Source organism: Danio rerio, chromosome 4, assembly GCF_052040795.2.
Source record: "Danio rerio strain M-AB ecotype USA chromosome 4, GRCz13ab, whole genome shotgun sequence".
In the NCBI taxonomy this organism is placed as follows: domain Eukaryota; kingdom Metazoa; phylum Chordata; class Actinopteri; order Cypriniformes; family Danionidae; genus Danio; species Danio rerio.
Window position 1 is genome coordinate 38,445,001 of NC_141024.2, and position 22,482 is coordinate 38,467,482.

The following is a 22,482-nucleotide window of genomic DNA, read 5'->3' on the forward strand; positions in this document are numbered from 1 at the left end:
TCTGATCCCGAATAATCATCAGGATATCAGACGTGTGTTTGGACATGATGTGCTCTCTTCAACATGCAGCTGTTGTCTTCATTCTGCAGGCTGTTCGCTCTGGCAGTGGCTCAGATATGTGTGCGCTGGCCTATAATAAACAGCAGAGTTCTTCTGCAGTCAGGTGATGTGCTCCATCAGGCACAGTCGTCTCAATAGTATCCTGAAGTGTGCTGTGCCCGATGTGTTCAGATCTTGTAGTGTGCGCACGTTGAAGAGTTGAGAGAATATAAGGGTCATTCCTGGCGTTGGCTAATATTTCAGCTTGAGCAAACTCATGTTAAAAAGTGTGTTGATGATATTGTTAATAGCCTACATAATGAGGCACAATTGAAGCGTTCACAACATCATCTTTTCCCAACTCAGGCATTAAAGCTTTATATTATTTTCTCTTTTATTCTTATTTGCACAGCCGTTATTCTCAACCCCGTAACGGACTAAACTGAGTTTAATAATAGCATTTCACAAAGCTTTTGCTGTAAAACCAACATTTCCCTGTTGCTCATGTGTGCCTCAAACCAGTTTAATGGCTAAAACATCACATTTCTGAGGAGTTTTACATTCAGATGTGATTTAATTACAATTATAAAACTTTTGCACCTGTGCTCTCTTCATTTCTCTAAAAAAGCTTTAACTTTAGATGTCTTACCCAAACCACATGTTCACAATGTCAGGCTTAACATGGCGGCTGGTCCTCAGCAAGACGTTTTTCTATATTTATTTGTTTCTCTTAAACAATCTGAATATCACAGGGCGGAGAATACAGTGACGGGGGTGAAGACCGTAACAGGGTTGAGGAGACACTTTCATTTCAATGTTAATTTGTTTTAATTCATGTGAAATTAAATCTAAGACTAAACCAAAACACTTATTTATTTCAGTAAAACATTTAGGCATTGATCACACTGAGATGACATTAAACTTCATTAAACCAAACTACAGTCAGAATTCAGAACAGTGAAGTGCTGCAGGTAACTGGAGCGTTAGTAACCTTTACAAATGCTGATAAAGGCCTGTGTTCCCAAATATACTGCTGAACAGAACCTACAGTGAACAGCAGCAACAGCTACATCATGACTAAACCTTTATTTCCTGGAACATCAAGAAAAACTGCAGCAGAAAACAGTCTTCTTAATGAAAATGCTTAATAATAATAAAAGTATACAGCCAGACGGGCTGCTCTGTGCTCTGAGTATTTCAGAAACTGCTGATCTACTGGGATTTTCATGCACAACCATCTCTAGGGGAGGAAATATCCAGTGAGTGGCAGTTCTGTGGGTGCAGATGCCTTGTTGATGCGGTCAGAGGAGAATGGCTAGACTGGTTCCAGCTGATAGAAAGGCAACAGTAACTTAAATAAGCACTCGCTACAACCGAGCTCTGCAGAAGAGCATCTCTGAACACACAACACGTCCAACCTTGAGGCGGATGGGCTACAGCAGCAGAAGACCACCAGGGATTCCTAAACCTTTTGACAGCTGAAGCCTCTTTATCTGTAATATTAATATAAATTCTGCCCTTAATGACCCCCTCTCTAACGTTGGCTAATTGTCACATGACAGAGATGAACAAATGAACTGTTTACATAATTAAAGTCTTTTTTTTACTTCACATGTTCTGATTTGATCAGCTTTAACTCATGATGAAACTCGTGACACATTCAATATAAAATCTGCTGCTGATACGGGCGCCATGTCTGAGATAAGATTGTGTCACAGTTACAGAGAAAACACTGCTTCAAATATTCTCACAGTGACTAAATAAAGTTATTGTCAGTATATATTTACTGAAATGTTCTTGATAAATTAGGAGAAAATCTCAATCCTGTTACAAGTTTACAACCCTGAAACAATGAGATGTGTGACGGGGTTGAGTGTGATGGGTTGAGTTACTGAAACAAAATGGCCGCTGCTCCTCGTGTGGTTTAAAAGAGAAGGCCCACATGACAGCAGTTAAACTAGAATATGTCATATTGTTTAGAAATTTACAAACAATTATACTCCATCTTAGTTTTACGTTACAGGGTTGAATTGTTATGCTTGACCGTACCCTTCCTAATCATAATAAACCTCAAATAATGTAAATAAATGACAATATATCTCACCTTCTTTTCCACCGTGCTGTTAAAGAGAGCTGAATGATGTCACTTCCTGTCTGTGATGTAATAATACATAAATATAAATTGCTATAGGTGGAACAATGCTAACGTAATAGGGTTGAGTTTATATTGAGGGATGTAACTATGTAACTTTGTAGCCTGTTTTTCATTTTTTTTTAAATCTTATTTTTAATTTTATTTTTATTTATCACAAGAAAATAACTCAAGTAAATAGTTGTAATACTGAAAAAAAATGTAGACACTGTGTGTATTTGATTAATTTGTTTCTACATGCAATTTCAGAGAAGTGCCTCGGGGACATGACAGATAGCTTTGGTTTGTGACAGAAATGTTGAAAGTTCTCCCAGTTCTTCTTCTTTCCCACCACACATTTATGCATGTGTAAATAATGCTCCATAGTTCCACAATCATTCCTCTGACTGTTAAATCACATGTAAATCTCTTATAACCTCATTCACTTACTGCTTCAAGAAATCCAAGAGGCGAGGGCTGGGACAAATGCAGTGTTTAGTTTACATCCACTAACATGGCCAGCAGGCCTCACTGATCTGGGCTACATCACTGTGTAAATGTTTTCTGCATTGGGTTGAATTTATTTGAACCCTTTCAGAAACACATGGAGTCAGATGTGCTTCAGGCATTAGTGATGAGCCAGTCTAGTTCAAACACAATGACTCTGTGCTAGAAGACTGAGTAACTGTCTTACTTCTGTCCTCACAGAGAAAACTGAACAGAATGCCACAAACTTAAAGCAGGACTTCCAGGACTGAGAGAAATAAACAACTATTAACTGAAGTGAAAGCACAAGCGGCCGGCACTTCTGTTGACATACAGTACATGAAGGGCTCTGTCCGTGAGAGCAATAGCCTTGACCCCCCACTTCTGTGTTCTGCTCAGTTGCTTCAGCTCTTCTGTGACTTTTCTTGACGACTCAGCATCATTCTACACTTTTTATTCAAGCGAGCTTCCCCTGAAAGAAGATTTTATTAGTTTTTATTTAAGGCTTGGTGCTTTCTGTCCAGCCAATATGTGTCCAGATGCAGTTTAATGTACATGTCGACTGAACTCCTTCAGCATGAACCCCATCAAAATAAGCGGAGTCAGCAGTGTGCTCTTCCTTCTGAAACATTACTCCATGCTATTTAAGTTTAATGTATTTATAATTGATTTATTTCATGAAAATGTTATTTATGAAAGTGTTTTTACCTTTTCTGTTAGATTAATACGATGAACTTTAAACACTGACAGTTCTGAGCTTTAATGGCAACAAACTGCAACCAACAGTTCTGGTTCAGGGTTTAGTGGCGGCTTTCTGAAGTGGAGCGAGGAAAATGTCCAGAACACATCAGCTGACACCCGATCTCAATTCAGTTGAGAAATTCAAGAAATGTACAGTCGCCTCAGAGATCTAATGAAGCTGGAATATATTTATTATTCATTCATTCATTTTCTGTTCGGTTTAGTGCCTTTATTAATCAGGGGTCACCACAGCGGAATGAACCGCCAACTTATCCAGCACATGTTTCATGCAGCGGATGCCCTTCCACATGCAACCCATCTCTGGGAAACATCCATACACACTCATACACTACTGACAATTTAGCCTACCCAATTCACCTGTACCTGTAATCTTTCCATTGTGGGGGAAACCGGAGCACCTGAAGGAAACCATGCAAATGCAGGGAAAACACACAGAAAAAGCAACTGACCCTGCCGAGGCTCGAACCAGCGAACTTCTTGCTGTGAGGCGACAGCACTACCTACTGCGCCACTGTGTCGCCTTCTCGGAAATCTTATATGCATAAACGTAAATATATTAAATGTGACCTCCTGTACTTTTATTTTGCCATCCCAGCGCTCACCCTGGGGCTGATGTGTTCAGACTCAGCATCAGTTGAACATCTTTAATCAGCCGCAGGTCATCTAGAGGAGCTTTAACACATGAGCTGTTCACACTTCTGTATGGTCTATATCAGAAAGAGGGACGGTTGAGTTCTGCTGGAGACCTGCACATAGAGGAACACATGGACATCAGACTGCTGATCAATCTGCACAGGAGACGATGAAGAGGAGGAAGACAGATGATGGAGGAAAAGCTGAAATAAATCTATTATCAAGGGAAATATTAAGACAGAATGATGAGGATTTTAGGATGAAGATAAGGAGAGACGACATTTATATAACATTAAAATATTAGTGGAGACAAAGAAACGTGTGTAAGTAACAGAGAGGAGGAAGTGATGTGAACTAGACTGAGGTGAGGACACACTCGACTAAACTAAACACTGACATTAATGGAGTTCAGGAACAGGATTAATGTGGAGACTGTAGAGTTCTAGAGAACATGTTCGATTTGATGGAGGACATATGCAAGAGAACAGTAAAGTGGCTGCAATGCAGTACTGGGAAACACCCACACAGTCTCACATTTACACACAGATCAGGGTAAATTAAGTGAAGCTGAAGTCAAAACTATAATAAAGATACAGACAGAGAGTATGAGGCAGGAATACTGGGGTATAAATGACTCAGGAAGACATCTGTATACAATCCAATGGTGTATCTGTGAAGGAAGAGAAATGGGGAATAATCGGAGTGAGGAAATGGTCATAACCGCCTCACATACAGGACTAAACAAGACACTGTGTTTATAGAGAAGCACACACATGACTTATACTCACATTGTAATCAGTGTGAAACATGTGCAGCATGTAATAATGTCAAGATTATCAATACAAAAGACAAATATTAAGAGAAGTATTTATTAGATATAATCTTACATTTACTCTGGATTATATACTAGAGTCAACATATGGAAGCTACAATAATTCATGTCTGAAAGAATCTGGTCTGTTAAAAAAAAATACAATTTTAACCGGATTTCTTTGTTTAATCAGCGATTTATTTGATTTATTTCCCTTGAATTTATGGTGAGATTTTCCCCGTCTCTCTCCATGTTAGAATCAGCCAGTCCAGCAGGAGGCGGTGAAGCACATTATAGTTTGACAACCGCCAAAATACTGAAGAATTTGACAAACCGAAAGCGTCAAAGAGCTCACATCGTGTTCCTGGTGCACAAGAACGTCTGTACTTCTGTATGTGAGTTTAACACTTCTACATTAAGCTGATTTGTGGAGATGATGAAGGGGTTTATATGTGTATAAGCGTGTTTATAAGCGTGATTTATAGCACTGTCTGCTCCTGAAGCTCAAAGCCTTAAACACCGATTAAACACGTCCAAACACGGTCATTTGAACAATATAATGGGTCATTTGTATCTCTTGAATGTGTTTGTGCTTTTCTATATCAGGTTGACTCGATAATTTCAGCTCATTCAGCACAAAATAAACTTTAAACAGAGTCAGGAAATCGAAAGTGAAAGCAGAGCTTCCGTTAACCGGAAGAATGCGGTTGATCTTTAAACTGCATTTAACTGTCCTCATCATTTCTTCCTCAAGCAAATGTGTAAATATTAGATCTGTTCAACATTATTGTTAATTGCTTTGGCATATTTATCTGACGTTTTCCTGGCTTGCAGTAGTCGACCAAAAAGCTATTTAGTTTCTTGTATGTACACTAGCAGTGTAATTTACTGCCATGTGAAGGGACGCCACCTGAAATCATAGAGGTAAAGTTAGTTTTATATTCGCACATTCGTTCATTTAGAAGTCTCTATATTGTTTACCATGTTACTTTGAATATTCAATAGGAATTAGCATGCAAGTGTGACTTGAAAACAACATTAACACTGTTTATTTGACTGTGAACAATGTTGTACTTTGATAGTCATTGAGTGCTAATATGATTTCACTATTTAGAGTTTGCAAATAATACTTTAAAGAAATTATATTATTAAGGGGAAAGTCCGAATGTGTGAATATAAAACCAACTTTATCTCTATCCTGAAATCTTGCCTAGGGCGCCAAATTGGTTGGGGCCGGGCCTGCTGGTAACGTATCAATACTAACTAACTATTAACTAAGCAAATAAATAAATAAAATAATAAGTTAATAGCTGTCTAAAGCAGAAATTATCGTGACAGACAAACTGCAGTAATGTTAATCATTTTATTTATATATGCTGTGAATGCAGTGAGATGACTGAGACTCAGTTTGTGGTGTCCCTCATCATGTGGTCTGTTTGAGTGTGGTGTTATTAGTGAAGTGAGCATTGATTGCTATAAAGTGTGCATCTCAGTATATTGTCATCTCCAGGTGATGGTCAGTGGCTGATTGTTTCCTCAAAGCTCTGCTAATGTCTGCATTGGTGTTTTAGCTGCAGTATGGCAGAGGAGCGAGTAAAGGACTCTCTCTCAGAGAAACACAGGTATTGACTCTGTTTTTACACCATTATTTCAACACTTTCTCTGAAGAACAAAGACCAACAACAATGATCTTATTTGTGTAGCTATTGTCTGATCAAATGATGAACAAAGCTTCAGTTTACAGCTTCAGCAAATGTGTTCAGATCATTCTAGATTACAGACAGCTCGATCTGGTGACCTGATCAGACAGACCTTCAGTCAACTATTAGTTTGTGCTGAATTAAACTGAACAAACTCATATTTGTCTGATAATCTCTTGTAAAGGAGACTGAAGTTTGTCCTGCAGTTTATTCCTCTGGTGTGTTTGTGTTTAGTGTGAGATCAGGATCATGTGTGTCCAACTTTGTGTCTCTGAAGAGTGGCCGGTCAAAAGGTGAACCACCAGACTTCAGAGAGAAAACACCATCATCAGTCCAAAGGTATGTTGTGTTGTACATTATTGCTCACTCATGGACTGTTTCAGGATTTGCTAGAACATTTTATTATATTTACACAATGCTTTAAAGGCTTGATGTTCAGCATTTATTAAAAAATTATATCCCAAAGACAAGGTGAAGATCAAAGCAAACACAGAAAAATCCAAGTAACAAGATGGCAGACAAATCGTCACCCTGGAGTTATAAGGTTCTCTCTGCGTTCTGAACGATTTTGACAAATTGAGCTTTAAAGTTTTTGCATTCCATAGTAAACAGTTTGTGTGTGACATTTTTTTTTTTTTTAAATAAAGTCTTAAAATGTCAATGACTTATAAAAAACATCCCATAATGTAAATAAGTTGTCCTTTAATTTTAAATTAAAGGGCCATGAAACCCCCTCGTTTCAGCAGGGTGTTTTCACACCTCTACTTTGGAAAAAGTCAGAAAAGTGGGCGTGTCCAGCTCTGTTTAGGGGGGAGTGTCGGAGGAACTAAAGTGGGAGGGTGTGGGAGTGTTTATTTGGGCACGCGCGAGTTTCAGTCAAAATACACACACATGAGAAAGTAATGGTGTTTAACTTACATGGACATCTATAGTCGAATTATTTGCCAAATTATTAAATGTTGGACTTTAACTGCAGTTTGGCTCTTTCATTCAGGGAATTCATTCATGTCTCTCGCGACAAACGAGATATTTGATTCAAGGAACTGCTGTAAGCGTGTATTTTTCATGCAATGTTTGATACCGCACGGCGAATGAGAGAAAAAAAAACTCTGCATTTCCCGGAAACTTAGATGCACACGGCAGGTAGCGTCAGAAAGCCGCGTGTGTTATTCCGGTCACAAAATGCGGTGCTATGTTTGCACTCAGTGCAATAGTTAACTTAATTCGATACGAACAAACTGAATAAACAAAGAGCCCTGGTCGCTCACTTACCAAATCTGTAGAGACAGGACAAATCACCAGCAACTAGAGCCGCGTCATTATGAAGAGAAGACTACAAGTGAATCCGGATTTCAGCGTTTGCAGATGAGAACAGCTCTCAGGTAAACAATAATCCTCCTTAGACACGTAAGTTATTGTTGTCGAGCGTCGCATACACTGTAATCCACACGTGATCCAGCTGAGCTCTCACAGAGAGAAAATGAAAACGAAGCTTAATGGCAGCAAACTATAAAAGCAACACTTCACGCTTGTTTTGCCAACACAACGTGGCGTCTCTGTGGCGTAAACGCTGTGACAGTAATGAATATTAATGAAGTTGCACAATAGAGCGCGCTGATTGGTTTGAACCAAGCCTTACTCATGCATTAATGCATCACACTGTAAGACGTAATAAGACTCACTCTGGCACAGACGCCCAGTTTGCACGCTGGAATACACACTATTTTGTCATGACCGTGACGCAGCTTCAAAAATTCGTTTCAAACAGGAAGTACGAATTTGCTTGAAATAACGCAAAAACAAACAATTTACACTTTTTAGTGAAATATAGGTGTCCTAATAGTGTTTTTAGCAGTGTGGGACACATATACGACTGTGAACATTTAAAAAAATGTGTTTTGGTGTTTCGTGACCCTTTAACAAAAATGTCGGATAGAACTAGGGCTGGGCGATTATTATTATTTTTTTTTCGATTAAATCAAATTTATGTTTTAAGACTATTTAATTTTATATTTAATCGAGGTATCGTGATTTTTTTCATAAAAATATTAGATACATTATAATTGCACCAAAGTGCTTTGGTTCACTCTCTGTATGAAGCAGGTCACACACAAGAAGCACCGCTCAACGACGTGCAGCACCATGTATTTTAGAATTCTTAACACAGTTTTCTATCAGGGAAAACACACCGGCGCCGCAATTCAGGGCGCCCAGCCACGACTCAGGACGCAGTTCATATTTCATCCGAGCCACAGAGCGCCATCTGATTAGTTTCATGTTAAATATCATGCGAATGTGCGCGTCTGGTGTGTGATTCTTTAAACTGTCATGTGTGCTCTGTGTCGTGACCTGCTTGACTGACTGTCTGGGTTTCAATCATGGTAGTGACGGACTGAACACAGAGACTGGACAGCCTAATCAAATCATTTATTTAACCCAATTTATTAATTTAACCCAATGCATGAAGTTGTGGGCATGCATCGCAGAGCTGGTGCAAATACAACAAATACAAGCATTTAAGTGTCTTCAGTTGTGTATTTTTCTTTTGTTAATACCCTTTGCATCAAATGCGCTTTGGTCCACTCTCTCATGCTACTCCACCACTGCGAGGGGATTTACAATCAGACTAATGCAAAAAGTAAAACCTTTCATGACTTCATGCTTCACTAAGTCACGTCTGTGTGGATTGTCAAGACATATTCCCTCATCAAGTCAATAAACTCAATCTCAACATGTACGAAGGATGTAAAAACCTGAAATGTGAAAAACGGCACCGATCTTAGTTCGAACAGCACTGTTCTGTTGGTTTGAACACGAGCAGAGGTGAGCAGTTGTAGCAGTGAAAGTACCCGCCCCCATGACGTTATTTAGCGGACCTAGTTGAAATCCAGACATGCAGGCAGGCAGCATAATACAGAGAGTGGAGCAAAGCGCATCAAATGATCGGTATTTAAAAGGGAGAAAGAAGAAAAATAGATTAAATAGATTATTTTATATTAGACACACATCTGGTGCTTGTATTTGCTCCTGCTATACGTCCACAACTTCACACATTGGGTTAAATTAGGCTTTACAGTTTTTATGTTCAGTTCCTTTCTTCTACAGTATCTTTTTTAAGAAAAAGGCAGCAGCATTACAACCTGACATTCAATCAGAAGAAGACAAAGTCAAAGCCGAGCTGACAGACAATCTTTCCTTGGCTCAGCAAAACTTGCAAAAAATACCTCTGTATTCCCACAACTGCAATATTTACACAAATATTTTTATTCAAATCTTCTGCAACAATATTTAACTCGTGAATTTGTTTTGCATTTATTTACACCTTGTTGACCAGTTTATGTATGGCATGGCCATTAAAAATACAATGTTTCTTAACCAGATGGTGTTTCCAGTTACTTATAAAGAGAATGTTACTTCAGTCATGTTATTGTAATGTTTTAGGTTGACTAGTTACACAATAAAAAAAATCTAAATCATGAATCGTGAATCGGTCAAACTTTATAAAAAAACCTAGATTTTTATTTTTGCCATATCGCCCAGCCCTAGATAGAACCTTATAATTCTAAAGTGACGATATTACAAAAAAAATCCCCAGAACAGAGAGACAGAGATGCAAACACAACGGGCCTCATTAATTAATGCGATGTAGAAACGAGCGCAGATATGAGCGTAAACATCAATCCATGACCATATTCATGTATGATCAATGAAACATTCTTATACAGACAAGCTAATCGTACAGAATGAAAAGGTTTAATTCACTACCGCACTCTTAAATATTCACACTTTAGATGACTCACCCCTAGAGTTTATGACGGGGATGAAGATAACCTGACCAAAAAGAAAAAAGGAATGAATGTGTAAATTTTAGCTGTCTTATCATGCAAACGGTTGATTTATATTATATGCTCACCGGCCACTTTATTAGGTACACCTGTCCAACTGCTCGTTAACACAAATTTCTAATCAGCCAATCACATGGCAGCATGGTTGTTGCTGCCAGACGGGCTGCTCTAAGTATTTCAGAAACTGCTGATCTACTGGGATTTTCATGCACAACCATCTCTAGGGTTTACAGAGAATGCTCCGACAAAGAGGAAATATCCAGTGAGCGGCAGTTCTGTGGGCGCAAATGCCTTGTTAATGAGGCCAGAGGTCAGAGGAGAATGGCCAGACTGGTTCCAGCTGATAGAAAGGCAAAAGTAACTCAAATAAGCACTCGATACAACCAAGGTCTGCAGAAGAGCATCTCTGAACACACAACACTTCCAACCTTGAGGCAGGTGGGCTACAGCAGCAGAAGACCACACCGGGTGCCGCTCCTGTCAGCTAAGAACAGGAAACTGAGGCTACAATTCACACAGGCTCACCAAAACTGGACAATAGAAGATTGGAGAAACGTTGCATGCTCTGATGAGTCTCCATTTCTGCTGACACATTTGGATGCTTGACTCAGAATTTGGCCTCAACAACATGAAAGCATGGCTCCATCCTGCCTTGTATCAGTGGTTCAGGCTGGTGGTGGTGGTGTAATGGTGTGGGGGAGATTTTCTTGGCACACTCTGGGCTCATTAGTACCAATTGAGCATCGTGTCAACTCCACAGCCTACCTGAGTATTGCTGCTGACCATGTCCATCCCTTTATGAGCACAGTGTCTCCATCTTCTGATGGCTACTTCCAGCAGGATAATGCACCATGTCATAAAGCTTAATCATCTCAGACTGGTTTCTTAAACATGACAATGAGTTCACTGTACTCAAATGGCCTCCACAGTCACCAGATCTCAATCCAATAGAGCAGCTTTGGGATGCGTTTATACAACAGTGTGACAGCATGATCATGTGTATATAAAAAAGAAAATCAAACACGGTGAGTCTAAAACTCTTTTGTATGAGGAACTACTTTCTTCTGCAGCTGATGTCAGAACAACAGAAACCGTTTCTACTTCACTAGTGTCACTTTTATAGTAATTTAGTGTTTGAATGATTCTCTAGTGTACTGTCTAAAGAGATGGTAAAACAGCTGATTTTGCTCACATTTAAGATTATAAGGCTGAACGGCTGCCATCAGTTTACAGAGATTTCTCAGTATTTCTCCGTTGTCAGGAGATCATAATAATTATCCCCAAACAAGCTAAAGCAGCTCAAATACTACCAGATTACTGTTGTGTTTGCGTAAGGAAAAATGCTAAACACATGCGGGCATTTCTTCTTTCATTCTGATTACTGATTTAGTCTGCAGTGATGAAAACAGAAGACTCATTAAAAGCAAGCAGACTTTAACTGCAGTTCAACAGTTTCACTTTAAGTCATGAACATTTCATTCATGCCCCCGTGATAAACTGGGCTATTAGACGCAAATAAGGAGTGAGGACTGGCAAGAGTGTTATGGATTTTAATAACGCACGCCGAATGGAGAGAAAAAAACTTCCGCATTTCTTGGTGTGTGTGTGCGCTTGCGGTCCTTTACTGACAGCCGTGTGTGTGAATCTTGGCGGAAATTATATTGAAAAGTCCTACATGACGGTAATAGTCTGATGGCGGTGTTTACTTTAGTAATGCCACTAATATTTGCATACTCCACATGTATTAATCCCATTTCTGTTTAGTTCAGTTATGACTTTAGTCGCATTAAGGTCATCAAAAATCTCTGTTTACGGTTCCAGAATCAGTTTTTGTAGGGCTACAGTTTAACATTCATGTTTAACTGAATAAACAGTGAGTAAACACAAGTAAATCTTATTGAACATCATTTATTTTCATCACCAATTATCAGTGTAGAACAGTTCCTCAAGCAGTTTGTGATGCAGTTTGGAAACAGGAGATGAGCCCCTGGTCTAATGCTCCACCTGGCTCAAAGACTTATTATTTGGGTAGCACCATAGACTGTAAAATATATGGACGTAGTGTCCGTGACGTCACCCATTGGTTTCTAAAGAGCGCAAAAGAAGCCACAAGTAGGCACGGCCAACCGTCGCCATTTTGTTCGCACGTCATCACACCCACGGCGGGATACCAAACAAGGGCAAAGAGGCGGAGAGAGAGCGGAGCTACAGACACCTGCTGGCATTTAGTTTGGACCTGGTTCAGACACACTTTACTTTGGGAGAACGCTTAATACTTCATCACCTGCGACTTGCTTGTATTCTGACCACTTGTGCTTGGTTGTACACTATATCATTCAAGTGTTTAGACTTGTAAAAACACTACTGTAATACATTGAGCCACTAAACATTGCTCTTATGACGTTTTTCAACAGGAGGAAAACGCAAATTACTTCCAAACACTTCAGCTCTAGTCTGTGTTAGTTACTGTAAGACTATTGATAAAATCCAGCATAACACTGTATGACAACGCTTCAGATGACTGTTCTAGAGCCTACAGCTAATCAATCCGTCAGATTCTGGAGTGCATTACAGCTCTAAATATAAACATAAACGATAAAGGATCTTAAATAAAACAAATACATGTATAAAGGTGGTATATAAGTATATAACTTTACTCACATGGGAAACGGAGGCCACGTGAATGGTTTGTGAGCACAATTAAGTGCACTCAGCATGCCATCTAATAATTGTGGGAAAATAAATTGTAGTCTAAAAGGCAGTTGACAGTGTAAAGCCACATAAAACAACACAGAAATACGATAAATATGCTGAGTTCAGTGGCTAATCTGCAGGATTTTGCTGAGGTGACGTGACCTACGAGACCTAGCTGTCACTCAAGTGGCCACTCCCTTAATTATGCAAACTTACTATAACTTAATATAAAGGAAACGGATGAGTTATAAAAAAATTCACCCCCCTCACAGTTGTCATGAAGGGTATTATTAGCTGTATTAACCAAAACCTTTTTTTGTACCAGGCTGTAAACACCTTTTTTTCTGCTGAAAAGTTGGCCATTCTAACAGTGGGCTCAATTGAAATTTGCTCTTTTTTGGAGCCAGGAGCGGCCAGGACTAGCGGAATTTCGGATGAATTGCAGTTTTAGTTACTTCCGTATTGGCTTCCTGAGGGAGAGCGGGAGGTTGCCGCTTGGGTAGCACACATATTCTGAATGCCTTCGGCAGAAGAGCCATTTTAATGTAGATTAATTCAGAGATTGAAAATTTTCTCTGTCTTCCATGTGAGTGTTTAACAATAAATCTACAAGTTCAATAACTCCTGTGATCCTCTGCCTTCCTGAGAGAACTCAGGCATGACAATTTAGAGTATTCTGCCAGATTTAATTTATGAGCAAATAATGAACAATATGAAGAGTGACACAAGTAATGCTTAATTAACTACACTGAACACTGAAACTAATCTAACACACATTCAGCTGCTATAGGAAGAGGCAATACAAGTGATGAATAAAGTTATAGCACTATCTAATTGAGCTCATAAGAAATTATGAGTAATTAATCATTTATAATTCTCTATGAGCTAATTTTGCTACAAAGAGACAACCAGGAGCACAGGGGCTGATTGGAAATGAAACACTGTGCCCTCTTGTGTTCATAAGAGAGACTGCAGCAGGTGGTGACACTTTTTTTTCTCTGGTGTGTTTGTGTGTTCAGTGTGAGATCAGGATCATGTGTGTCCAGCTCAGTGTTTCTGAAGAGTGACCAGTCAAAAGGGTGGAATCCACCAAACTTCAGTGGGGAAACCCCATCATCTTCCGAAAGGTATTCAGTGTTTTACATTATTGCTCACACATGGACTGTTTTGAACATATTAGTCCAAATACATGCGCTATAGGGGAAATGAATTAACTAAAATGGCCATTTTGTGTGTGTGTGTGTGTGTGTGTGTGTGTGTGTGTGTGTGAGAGTGTATGGGTGTTTCCTAGTACTGGGTTGCAGCTGGAAGGGCAGCCACTGCATAAAACATATGCTGGAATAGTTGGCAGTTCATTGCGCTGTGGTGACCCCTGATAAATAAGAGACTAAGCTGAAGAAAAATGAATGAATATCTGTATACAGAACATGTATTATGTTCAGTGTTTGTAAGATGTATCTGTATGCGTTTGCCTCTATGATTACAGTAGTTTTATCTGTTAACAGTGATGAATATGAGTCGGCAGATTCAGGAGACGAGACTCTCTGGAGACACAAGAGCTTCACAGACAATCTCCAGTCCATCTTCCAGGTAGGAAAAACTCATTTTGAGTCATAAAATCACTGAAATAACTCCATGAAACACAGAAATATTTGTTCACAAGACCTTTGAGAACTGAATCTTGTAACCTGCATGAACTTGGCCCCATGCCTAAATAAACTTGCATAAATAGTCTTAAATAGTCTATGGAGGTCCTAAGAGGTCATGCAAAAAACATATTTTCTCTCTTGTTTTCTTGTGATCACGACTTAATTTCTCATGATTTCGACATGGCAAAAAGTTGGTTTCTAGTTATACCAACTTTTTTTTTTTGCTTTTATTTATTCATGTTATTATTATTATTATTATTATTATGTCTTTCTGGAATGATCTAATGTTTCTGCTTCTTCTAAGATGATGCACTAGACATGCATACCGCATTTTCATATCACATTATCTGCAGGGATTGACTTTTGAAAGTAATAGTAAATCACTTGCAGAAAGGACACATTAAAGCATAAGCAGATCTTTATCATTCTTCATCATCTCATTCATTCATGCAGCAGCTTATTTTGAGCTATACAGAACTGTGCTTTAAAATGGTGACGGTTGAGGGAATGTTATTGTAAACAATGAAAGATGATATTATACATGAAATATAAACATGCATGTACAATAATCATGAGTAGGGCTGGGTGATACAGTGAATATTAGCGATAATATTGGAATAATTTTGTGAACCATGTCAAATTTTAAAATATCACCCATATTGAATATTTCAATATTACGCCCCCTTAAGCATTACCATGTGCACTGGAGGCGTGTGGTGAGAGAGGGTCTTATTTAAAGGGCCATGAAACCCCCTCGTTTCAGCTGTGTGTTTTCACACCTCTACTTTGTAAAAAGTCAGAAAAGTGGGCGTGTCCAGCTCTGTTTAGGGGGGAGTGTCGGAGGAAGAAAAGCGGCTTGGTATGGGAGTGTCTATTTGGGCACGCTGAATTTCAGAGTCAAAACACACACCCACAGCGGACAATGTGACTGTGTTTACATGGACATCTGTAGTCGAATTATTTGCCAAATTATTAAATGTTGGACTTTAACTGCAGTTTGGCTCTTTCATTCAGGGAATTCATTCATGTCCCTCCCGACAAACGTGATATTTGATTCGAGGAGCTGCTCTAAGCGTGTATTTTTCATGCAATGTTTGATACCGCACGGCGAATGAGAGAAAAAAAAACTCTGCATTTCCCGGAAACTTAGATGCACACAGCAGGTAGCGTCAGAAAGCCGTGTGTGTTATTCCGGTCACAAAATCTAACACGAGGTTATAGTTTGGTTGTAACTGTTAGTGCTAACTTGTTTACACTCGGTGCAATAGTTTGTTTGATACGAATAAAATACGAACTGAATAAACAAAGAGCACTGGTCGCTCACTTACCAAATCTGTAGAGACAGGACAATCACCAGCAACTAGAGCCGCGTTTTTATTTAGAGGAGACTACAAGCGAATCTGGATCTCAGCGTTTGCAGATGAGAACAGCTCTCAGGTAAACAATAATCCTCCTTAGACACGTAAATTATTGTTGTCGCGCGTCGCGTACACTGTTAATCCACGCGTGAGTCTGCGCTCTCACAGAGAGAAAATGAAAACGAAACTTTACTGCAGCAAACTATAAAAGCAACACTTCACGCTTGTTTTGCCAACACAACGTGGCATTTCTGCCGTCTACACTGTGACAGTAATGAATATTAATGAAGTTGCACAATAGAGCGCGCTGATTGGTTTGAACCAAGCCTTACTCATGCATTAATGCAACACACTGTAAGACGTAATAAGACTCACTCAGGCACAGACGCCCAGTCTGCACGCTGGAATACAGGCTATTATGTCATGACCGTGACGCAGCTTCAAAAATTCGTTTCAAACAGGAAGTACGAATTTGCTTGAAATAACGCAAAAACAACCAATTTACACTTTTTAGTGAAATATAGGTGTCTTAATAGTGTTTTTAGCAGTGTGGGACACATATACGACTTTCAACAGCTCAAAAAATGTGTTTTGGTGTTTCGTGACCCTTTAACACATTTCTGAAATGCAGACTGGAGACGACAAACAGCACAGTAGAAACAGACGGTAGGAGATGATGAATTAGTCCCCAATAGAAACACACTCTGTAATTTCATGATGGTCACAAAACACTCTTAAAATACTTGTCATGTGATTAGCCGGCTAATGAGCTCAGAGTTCTGCTTTGCACTCTTTTCATACAGATTACTAAAATAAAGAGCATTTGTTTTCTAAATGAGTTTGCTCCTGAAGATTCAGCCGTTTTCTCTGACATGTTTGTCAGTCATGTTGACAGAAGACCCAGAAAGAGAAACGACTCCCTGTCAGTTTTACAATAACTTGTAGTTTAGTTGTGATTATGAATGTACACAAATAAAAATGATAATAACCTTTACTGTTCAGATCTGTGTTTATCTCATGAACATGATCAAAATGAGTATTTCAGCTCTTTTTAAGGAAATTGACATCATATATAACAGGGGCCTGTTTCAGAAAGGAGGTTAAGTGAAAACTCTGAGTAGTTTAACCCTGAAATGAGAGAAACTCTGGGTTTTCCGTTTCAAAATGGCAGGTTTGTCAAACTCGAGAAAGCAGGGTAAGTCAAGCCTGTTTCTAAAAGAAAGGTAACTTTAACTCAGTGTCAGTTACTGTGGTAACTTACTCTGTGAACCTAACCTGGTCAGGAGCAGGTTTTATTCTCTCAACTCAGAGTTTTTGTCGGTCTCCTCATCTTTTTCAAAGACGAAGCGGTATTTCTCGTCTTAGCCTTACGTTTCCACCCACCTATTTGAACGCTTATTTTGGAGATGCACATAAAAACGATTGACTGAAACGACATGATGCACATCACTTTGGAAAATACACATAAAAAACACGTGCATAACTGAGTAGGATAAACTATTATTCGATAGAAAAGATGCACATAAACTATGATGAAAACACTTTTACTGAACAAATAACAGAATGTGCATTAAAAAAAAGTTTGTTATAAGAGATCATATGCTGATGATAAAAATGTGTGTGAATGGATAAACCAGCAGGCTGAGCACACTGTAACACGTCTGAAACATTGTTTTTGCTCATTCATTTTAAAAAGTCTTAACCATTTCAGTATTACTGTTATTATTTTATTAATGACCTCCAGAGCATTTGCAGCGTGTCAGGAGTGTCTGTTCTCTGTGTCTCATGCCTTCAAATGCCCCTACATGTTCATTGTGTGTCAGCATTGTCTTCTGAGGCGCAGGGACATTTATTTTATTTATTTATTTATTTATTTATTTATTTATTATTTATTTATTTTTTTTATTGGAAGAATATGTACAATTACAGAATGTTTGCAAATATATAAAAAAGATCCTCCACATTTTACTTATGCAAAAAATAAATAAAAAAAATTTAAAAGAAATTATAACAAAAAATTTCCTTCTATAATTATTGGGTACAAGTGATTATATTACAACTACATGTCTGTATGTATATATACACACACATACACATATATACACACACACATACAATTTTCCCCCTTGGTCTACTAACACAATTTACAGAGTCTACATATGAATATGTAAACCATTATCTGAATTGACGGAGGAAAAAACTTATCATTACAGAAGGAAAAAACGAACAAAATATATATGCACTCAAACAAAATAGATCACAGTATGCAAACGAAAATAATACCCTATAATACCCCCCCACCCCCACCCCCCGTCAGTTTCCGTCTGTAGTGCACACCCTTAAGAAAGATTACTGAAAATGGGAGCTGCCATATGATTTAACAATATCCCCATCAAACAACTGTTCCATTTCTCCCTTCCAAGTACCTTATGAAAGGTTCCCATATTTTAAAAAAATTAGGCTTTTTATTCTGTAAATGGTACCGTATTCTTTCTAAATGGAGTGTGTTTGTGAGTTCACTGAGCCATAATTTGAAAGAGGGAGGAAGTTTATTTTTCCAGAATGTCAGAATAAGTTTTTTGGCTGTTAAAAGGCCATAAGAAATTATTTGTTGCTGAGACTTGGACAATCCAAGCTCGTGCTTTGAAACCCCAAACACAATTAAAAATTCATCTGGATCAATAGTTTGCCCTGTGATTTCAGAAAAAACTTTAAATTTTTTGCACCAAAAGTCCTGTAAGCTAGAACATAAGGCATAACTATGAAGCAGCGATGCGTCAGATATTTTGCATTTGTCACATTTTGGAGAGATGCTTTGAAAAATTTTAGAAAGCTTTGTTTTTGAGTAGTGCAATCTATGTAGAATTTTGAATTGGATAAGTTGGTGTCTGGAGTTTATGGAGCAGTTATGTATTTCTTCCAGACACTCTGTCCATGTTTTATTAGGAATCTCTGATCCTAGCTCGTCTTCCCAAAGTTTTTTGATCGTGGATGTTGTGGGCGATTGGTGGGTTTGAAGGGTGTTATATATGCGGGAAATCATTTTCTCCATACCAAAATGGTCCTTCAGACAAATGTCAAGACAGGAAGGATTGATTGTTGTGGATTTCAAGTAAGAGTGTACATAGTTCCTGACTTGCAAGAACCTAAAAAAATTACTTCTGTGAAGCTTATATTTTTCTTGGATTTCTTGAAAGGTGGCGAAAGCACCATTCTGGTAAAGATCACTAACTGTGTAAATTCCTGCATCTTTCCATTGTGAAAACCCTTTATCTAGTGTAGAAGGTATAAAGGAGGGGTTACCGGCTATTGGCATTGATAAAGATAGTGGTTCCACCTTAAAATGAGATTGGATTTGTCTCCAGGTGCGAATAACACTGTTAATAACAGGGTTGTTTCTATAAATTTCGTTTTTAGATCTTATTGGTGAAAGAATGACAGCACCAAGATCGTAAGGGGTACATTCATCCTGTTCTATCCCGAGCCAATCCAGCTGTCTAGAGTTATCATGTAGTATTATTGATATAACTCTGAGATTAGCTGCCCAGTAATAACAGCGGAAGTTTGGGAAGGCCAGACCCCCCACATTTCTAGCTTTGGAAAGGTGCACTTGTTTAATTCTGTGATTTTTGTAATTCCAAATAAAGGGCAAAGTAATTTTGTCAAGTTGTATAAAAAAAGATTTAGGGATAAACACTGGTATGTTTTGAAACAAATATAGTAGTTTTGGCAGGAAAATCATCTTAATGGCATTTATTTTACCTATTAATGAGAGGGGGAGGGTCCTCCAGAACTGAATATTTGATTTTAATTTTTCTAAGAGAGGAGTAAAGTTAGCTTCTTTTAAAAAGCTAAACTTCTTTGTCACGGTTATTCCTAAATAAGTAATTCTATCGATGGCTAATTTAAAACGAAGTGGGTAGATTTGTGAGAGGTCCTTAAGACCGACTGGCATGAGTTCACTTTTATTTAAATTAATTTTATAACCTGAGAATGAGCTAAATTCTTCAATAACTTTTAGTAAAGTTGGAATACTATTTGCAGGTTTTGTTACATATAAAAGAACATCATCAGCGTACAATGAGATTTTGTTCGTTGTGTTTTTAGTGTTAAGTCCATAAATTCTCTCGTTCGTTCGAATTGTTTCCGCTAGGGTTTCAATGGCCAGGGCAAAAAGAAGCGGGGAGAGTGGGCAGCCTTGACGTGTACCCCTAAATAAATCAAAAGGATGCGACAAAGTTCTGTTTGTGAGTATTCGTGCCCTAGAGTTTTTATATAAAGTTTTTAGCCAAGAAATGAATCTTTCCCCCAGTTGAAATTTATGTAAAAGGGCAAATAGGTAAGGCCATTCTACCCGGTCAAAGGCCTTTTCGGCATCTAAGGACAAGATCACTAGGTCAGACCGGTCTGTTTGGGAGGAGTATAGTATATTAAACAATCGACGTAGATTGTTAAAAGAGTTACGGCCAGGGACAAAGCCAGTCTGGTCAGGTTTCACTAGTTTTCCTACCAATGTGTTCATTCTGATAGCTATTGTTTTGGCTAATATTTTTTGATCCACATTAATGAGGGATATTGGCCTATACCCCTCAACCTCTTCAGGATCTTTTCCTTTTTTAGGTATAACTGTAATTACTGCTTCATTAAATGACTGGGGTAGTTGTCCCTCCTCCAGAGCTGAGGAAAACATATCAAGCATATAAGGTGTTAACAAATTGTTTAATAATTTATATACCTCACAAGGGATTCCATCAGGGCCGGGGGCTTTACCTCCTTTAAGTGACTTTATTGTATTCTTTATTTCATCTAAAGTAAAATCTGCTTCTAGAAATTCTCTATCCTTTTGATCTAGCGTTGGTAAATTACAGCTGTTTAAGAATGTTTCTACAGCCTTGGGATCCTTGTAATCACTTGAATATAGAGATTCATAATATTGTTTAAAACGATTATTAATGTCTTTGGGGGATAATGCGTAAGTCCCAGATTTTGATTTAATTCGATGTATTGCACGGTCATTTTCAAGCTTTCGTAGCTGTCTAGATAACAATTTATGTGGCTTATCACCAAACTCAAAAAAATTTTGTCTCATAAACATTATAGAATTTGAAAGCTTTTCAGATATTAATTTGTTATAGTGATATCTCAGTTTTAATATTTCTTTATATAGATCTAAAGAAGGCGTAATAGCATTCTGCTCATCTAGTTGTTTAATTTGTTTTTCCAAATCTATTAAGGTAGCTTTGTTTTTCTTATTCTTTGCCCCTTTAAATGATATAAAACAGCCTCTTAGATATGCTTTAAAAGTGTCCCACAGAAGTGAAGGAGAGATGTTTGGTTGGTTATTAGTTTCAAAAAATATTTTAAGTTGTGTTTGTAAATACTCACAGAATTTTTCATCCTTAAGTAGATAGGGGTCTGCCCGCCACAATGGTTGAGTATTACCAATTTCTGACAATTTCAGGGCAAATGTAATTGGGCTATGATCTGAGATCAGAATATTATGATAGGTGGCCTTAAAAGTGAACGGAATTAGTTTTAAATCTACCAAAAAATAGTCTATTCGGGTGTAAACATTATGAACTTGTGAGTGGAAGGAGTAATCTCTTCCAGTTGGGTTTGCTAACCTCCACACATCATTGATATTATAATTTTTAATATATGTTTTGAGCAGTTCTCTAGATTTGGATGGGGGAGCACGCTGAGTTGACGATCTGTCTAAATATGGATCTAAAACACAATTGAAATCTCCCCCTATAATTAAATTTGTGGATGAGATATCAGTGATGCGAGAAAACACATTTTGAAAGAAGCATGGATTATCAAAATTTGGTCCATAAATGTTAACCAGGGTTATTGGTGTTGAGAATATTTCTCCTGTAACAATGATAAATCTTCCCTCCTTATCAGTAATTGTGGATCTATGTTTAAATGGAACCCCCTTTCTTATTAAGATTGCAGTACCCCTGGCCTTAGATGAAAAGTAAGAAAAAAAAGACTGACTTGTCCACCTGGCTCTTAGCATCGGATGTAGATCCTTTTTAAAATGTGTCTCTTGTAGGAATATAATGTCTGTGTTCATAGATTTTAAATGACAAAGCACTTTACTACGTTTAATAGGATTATTTAAGCCCTTAACGTTCCAGGAGGCAAAATTCAGAGCTCCCACTCCCTTATCTGGCTTCATACTCAGAGCAGCTGCCATCCCATCAAGTATCTATTATTGTACCTATTTCCCCAAGTATGCACTCCCAGACGGAACCCGATTTGCCATCCCCTCCCAAAGAGAACACTTTAAAAAATATAAAAAAACAAAACAAGAACATACCTGAAAATCCAGGTTTGAGTATACATCAAACAGAATTTAGTAAAATAAA

At 38.2% G+C, this 22,482-nt stretch overlaps 1 protein-coding gene, 1 long non-coding RNA gene and 1 pseudogene across 4 annotated transcripts in view; 2 read left to right on the top strand and 1 right to left on the bottom strand.

Annotated features, from left to right (window-relative positions):
• LOC137491160 (NACHT, LRR and PYD domains-containing protein 3-like) overlaps positions 1-2,127 on the top strand; it is a 17,457-nt pseudogene extending 15,330 nt beyond the window's left edge. Inside the window, exon 9 of the transcript XR_015483309.1 lies at positions 1-2,127. This exon is cut by the window's left edge and continues 1,329 nt beyond it. The product of XR_015483309.1 is annotated as an NACHT, LRR and PYD domains-containing protein 3-like (transcript).
• LOC137491115 (NACHT, LRR and PYD domains-containing protein 3-like) overlaps positions 1-22,482 on the top strand; it is a 70,817-nt gene that overhangs the window by 21,590 nt on the left and 26,745 nt on the right. Inside the window, exons 1-5 of one of the 2 annotated variants that reach the window (NM_001444601.1) lie at positions 5,190-5,257; positions 6,373-6,484; positions 6,797-6,901; positions 14,121-14,228; positions 14,607-14,691. In NM_001444601.1, the coding sequence (NP_001431530.1) occupies positions 6,441-6,484; positions 6,797-6,901; positions 14,121-14,228; positions 14,607-14,691 (342 nt within the window). In that variant the 5' untranslated portion in view covers positions 5,190-5,257; positions 6,373-6,440. Of the gene's footprint in view, positions 1-5,189; positions 5,258-6,372; positions 6,485-6,796; positions 6,902-14,120; positions 14,229-14,606; positions 14,692-22,482 lie in introns of those variants that run through there. The other variant, XM_087245943.2, reaches the window with a different exon arrangement.
• Positions 10,387-13,791, bottom strand: LOC148680307 (uncharacterized). Its single transcript, XR_015943007.1, has 3 exons — positions 10,792-13,791; positions 10,713-10,747; positions 10,387-10,599 (listed from the first exon to the last, which is right to left on the bottom strand). It is a non-coding gene; the product is annotated as an uncharacterized LOC148680307 (long non-coding RNA).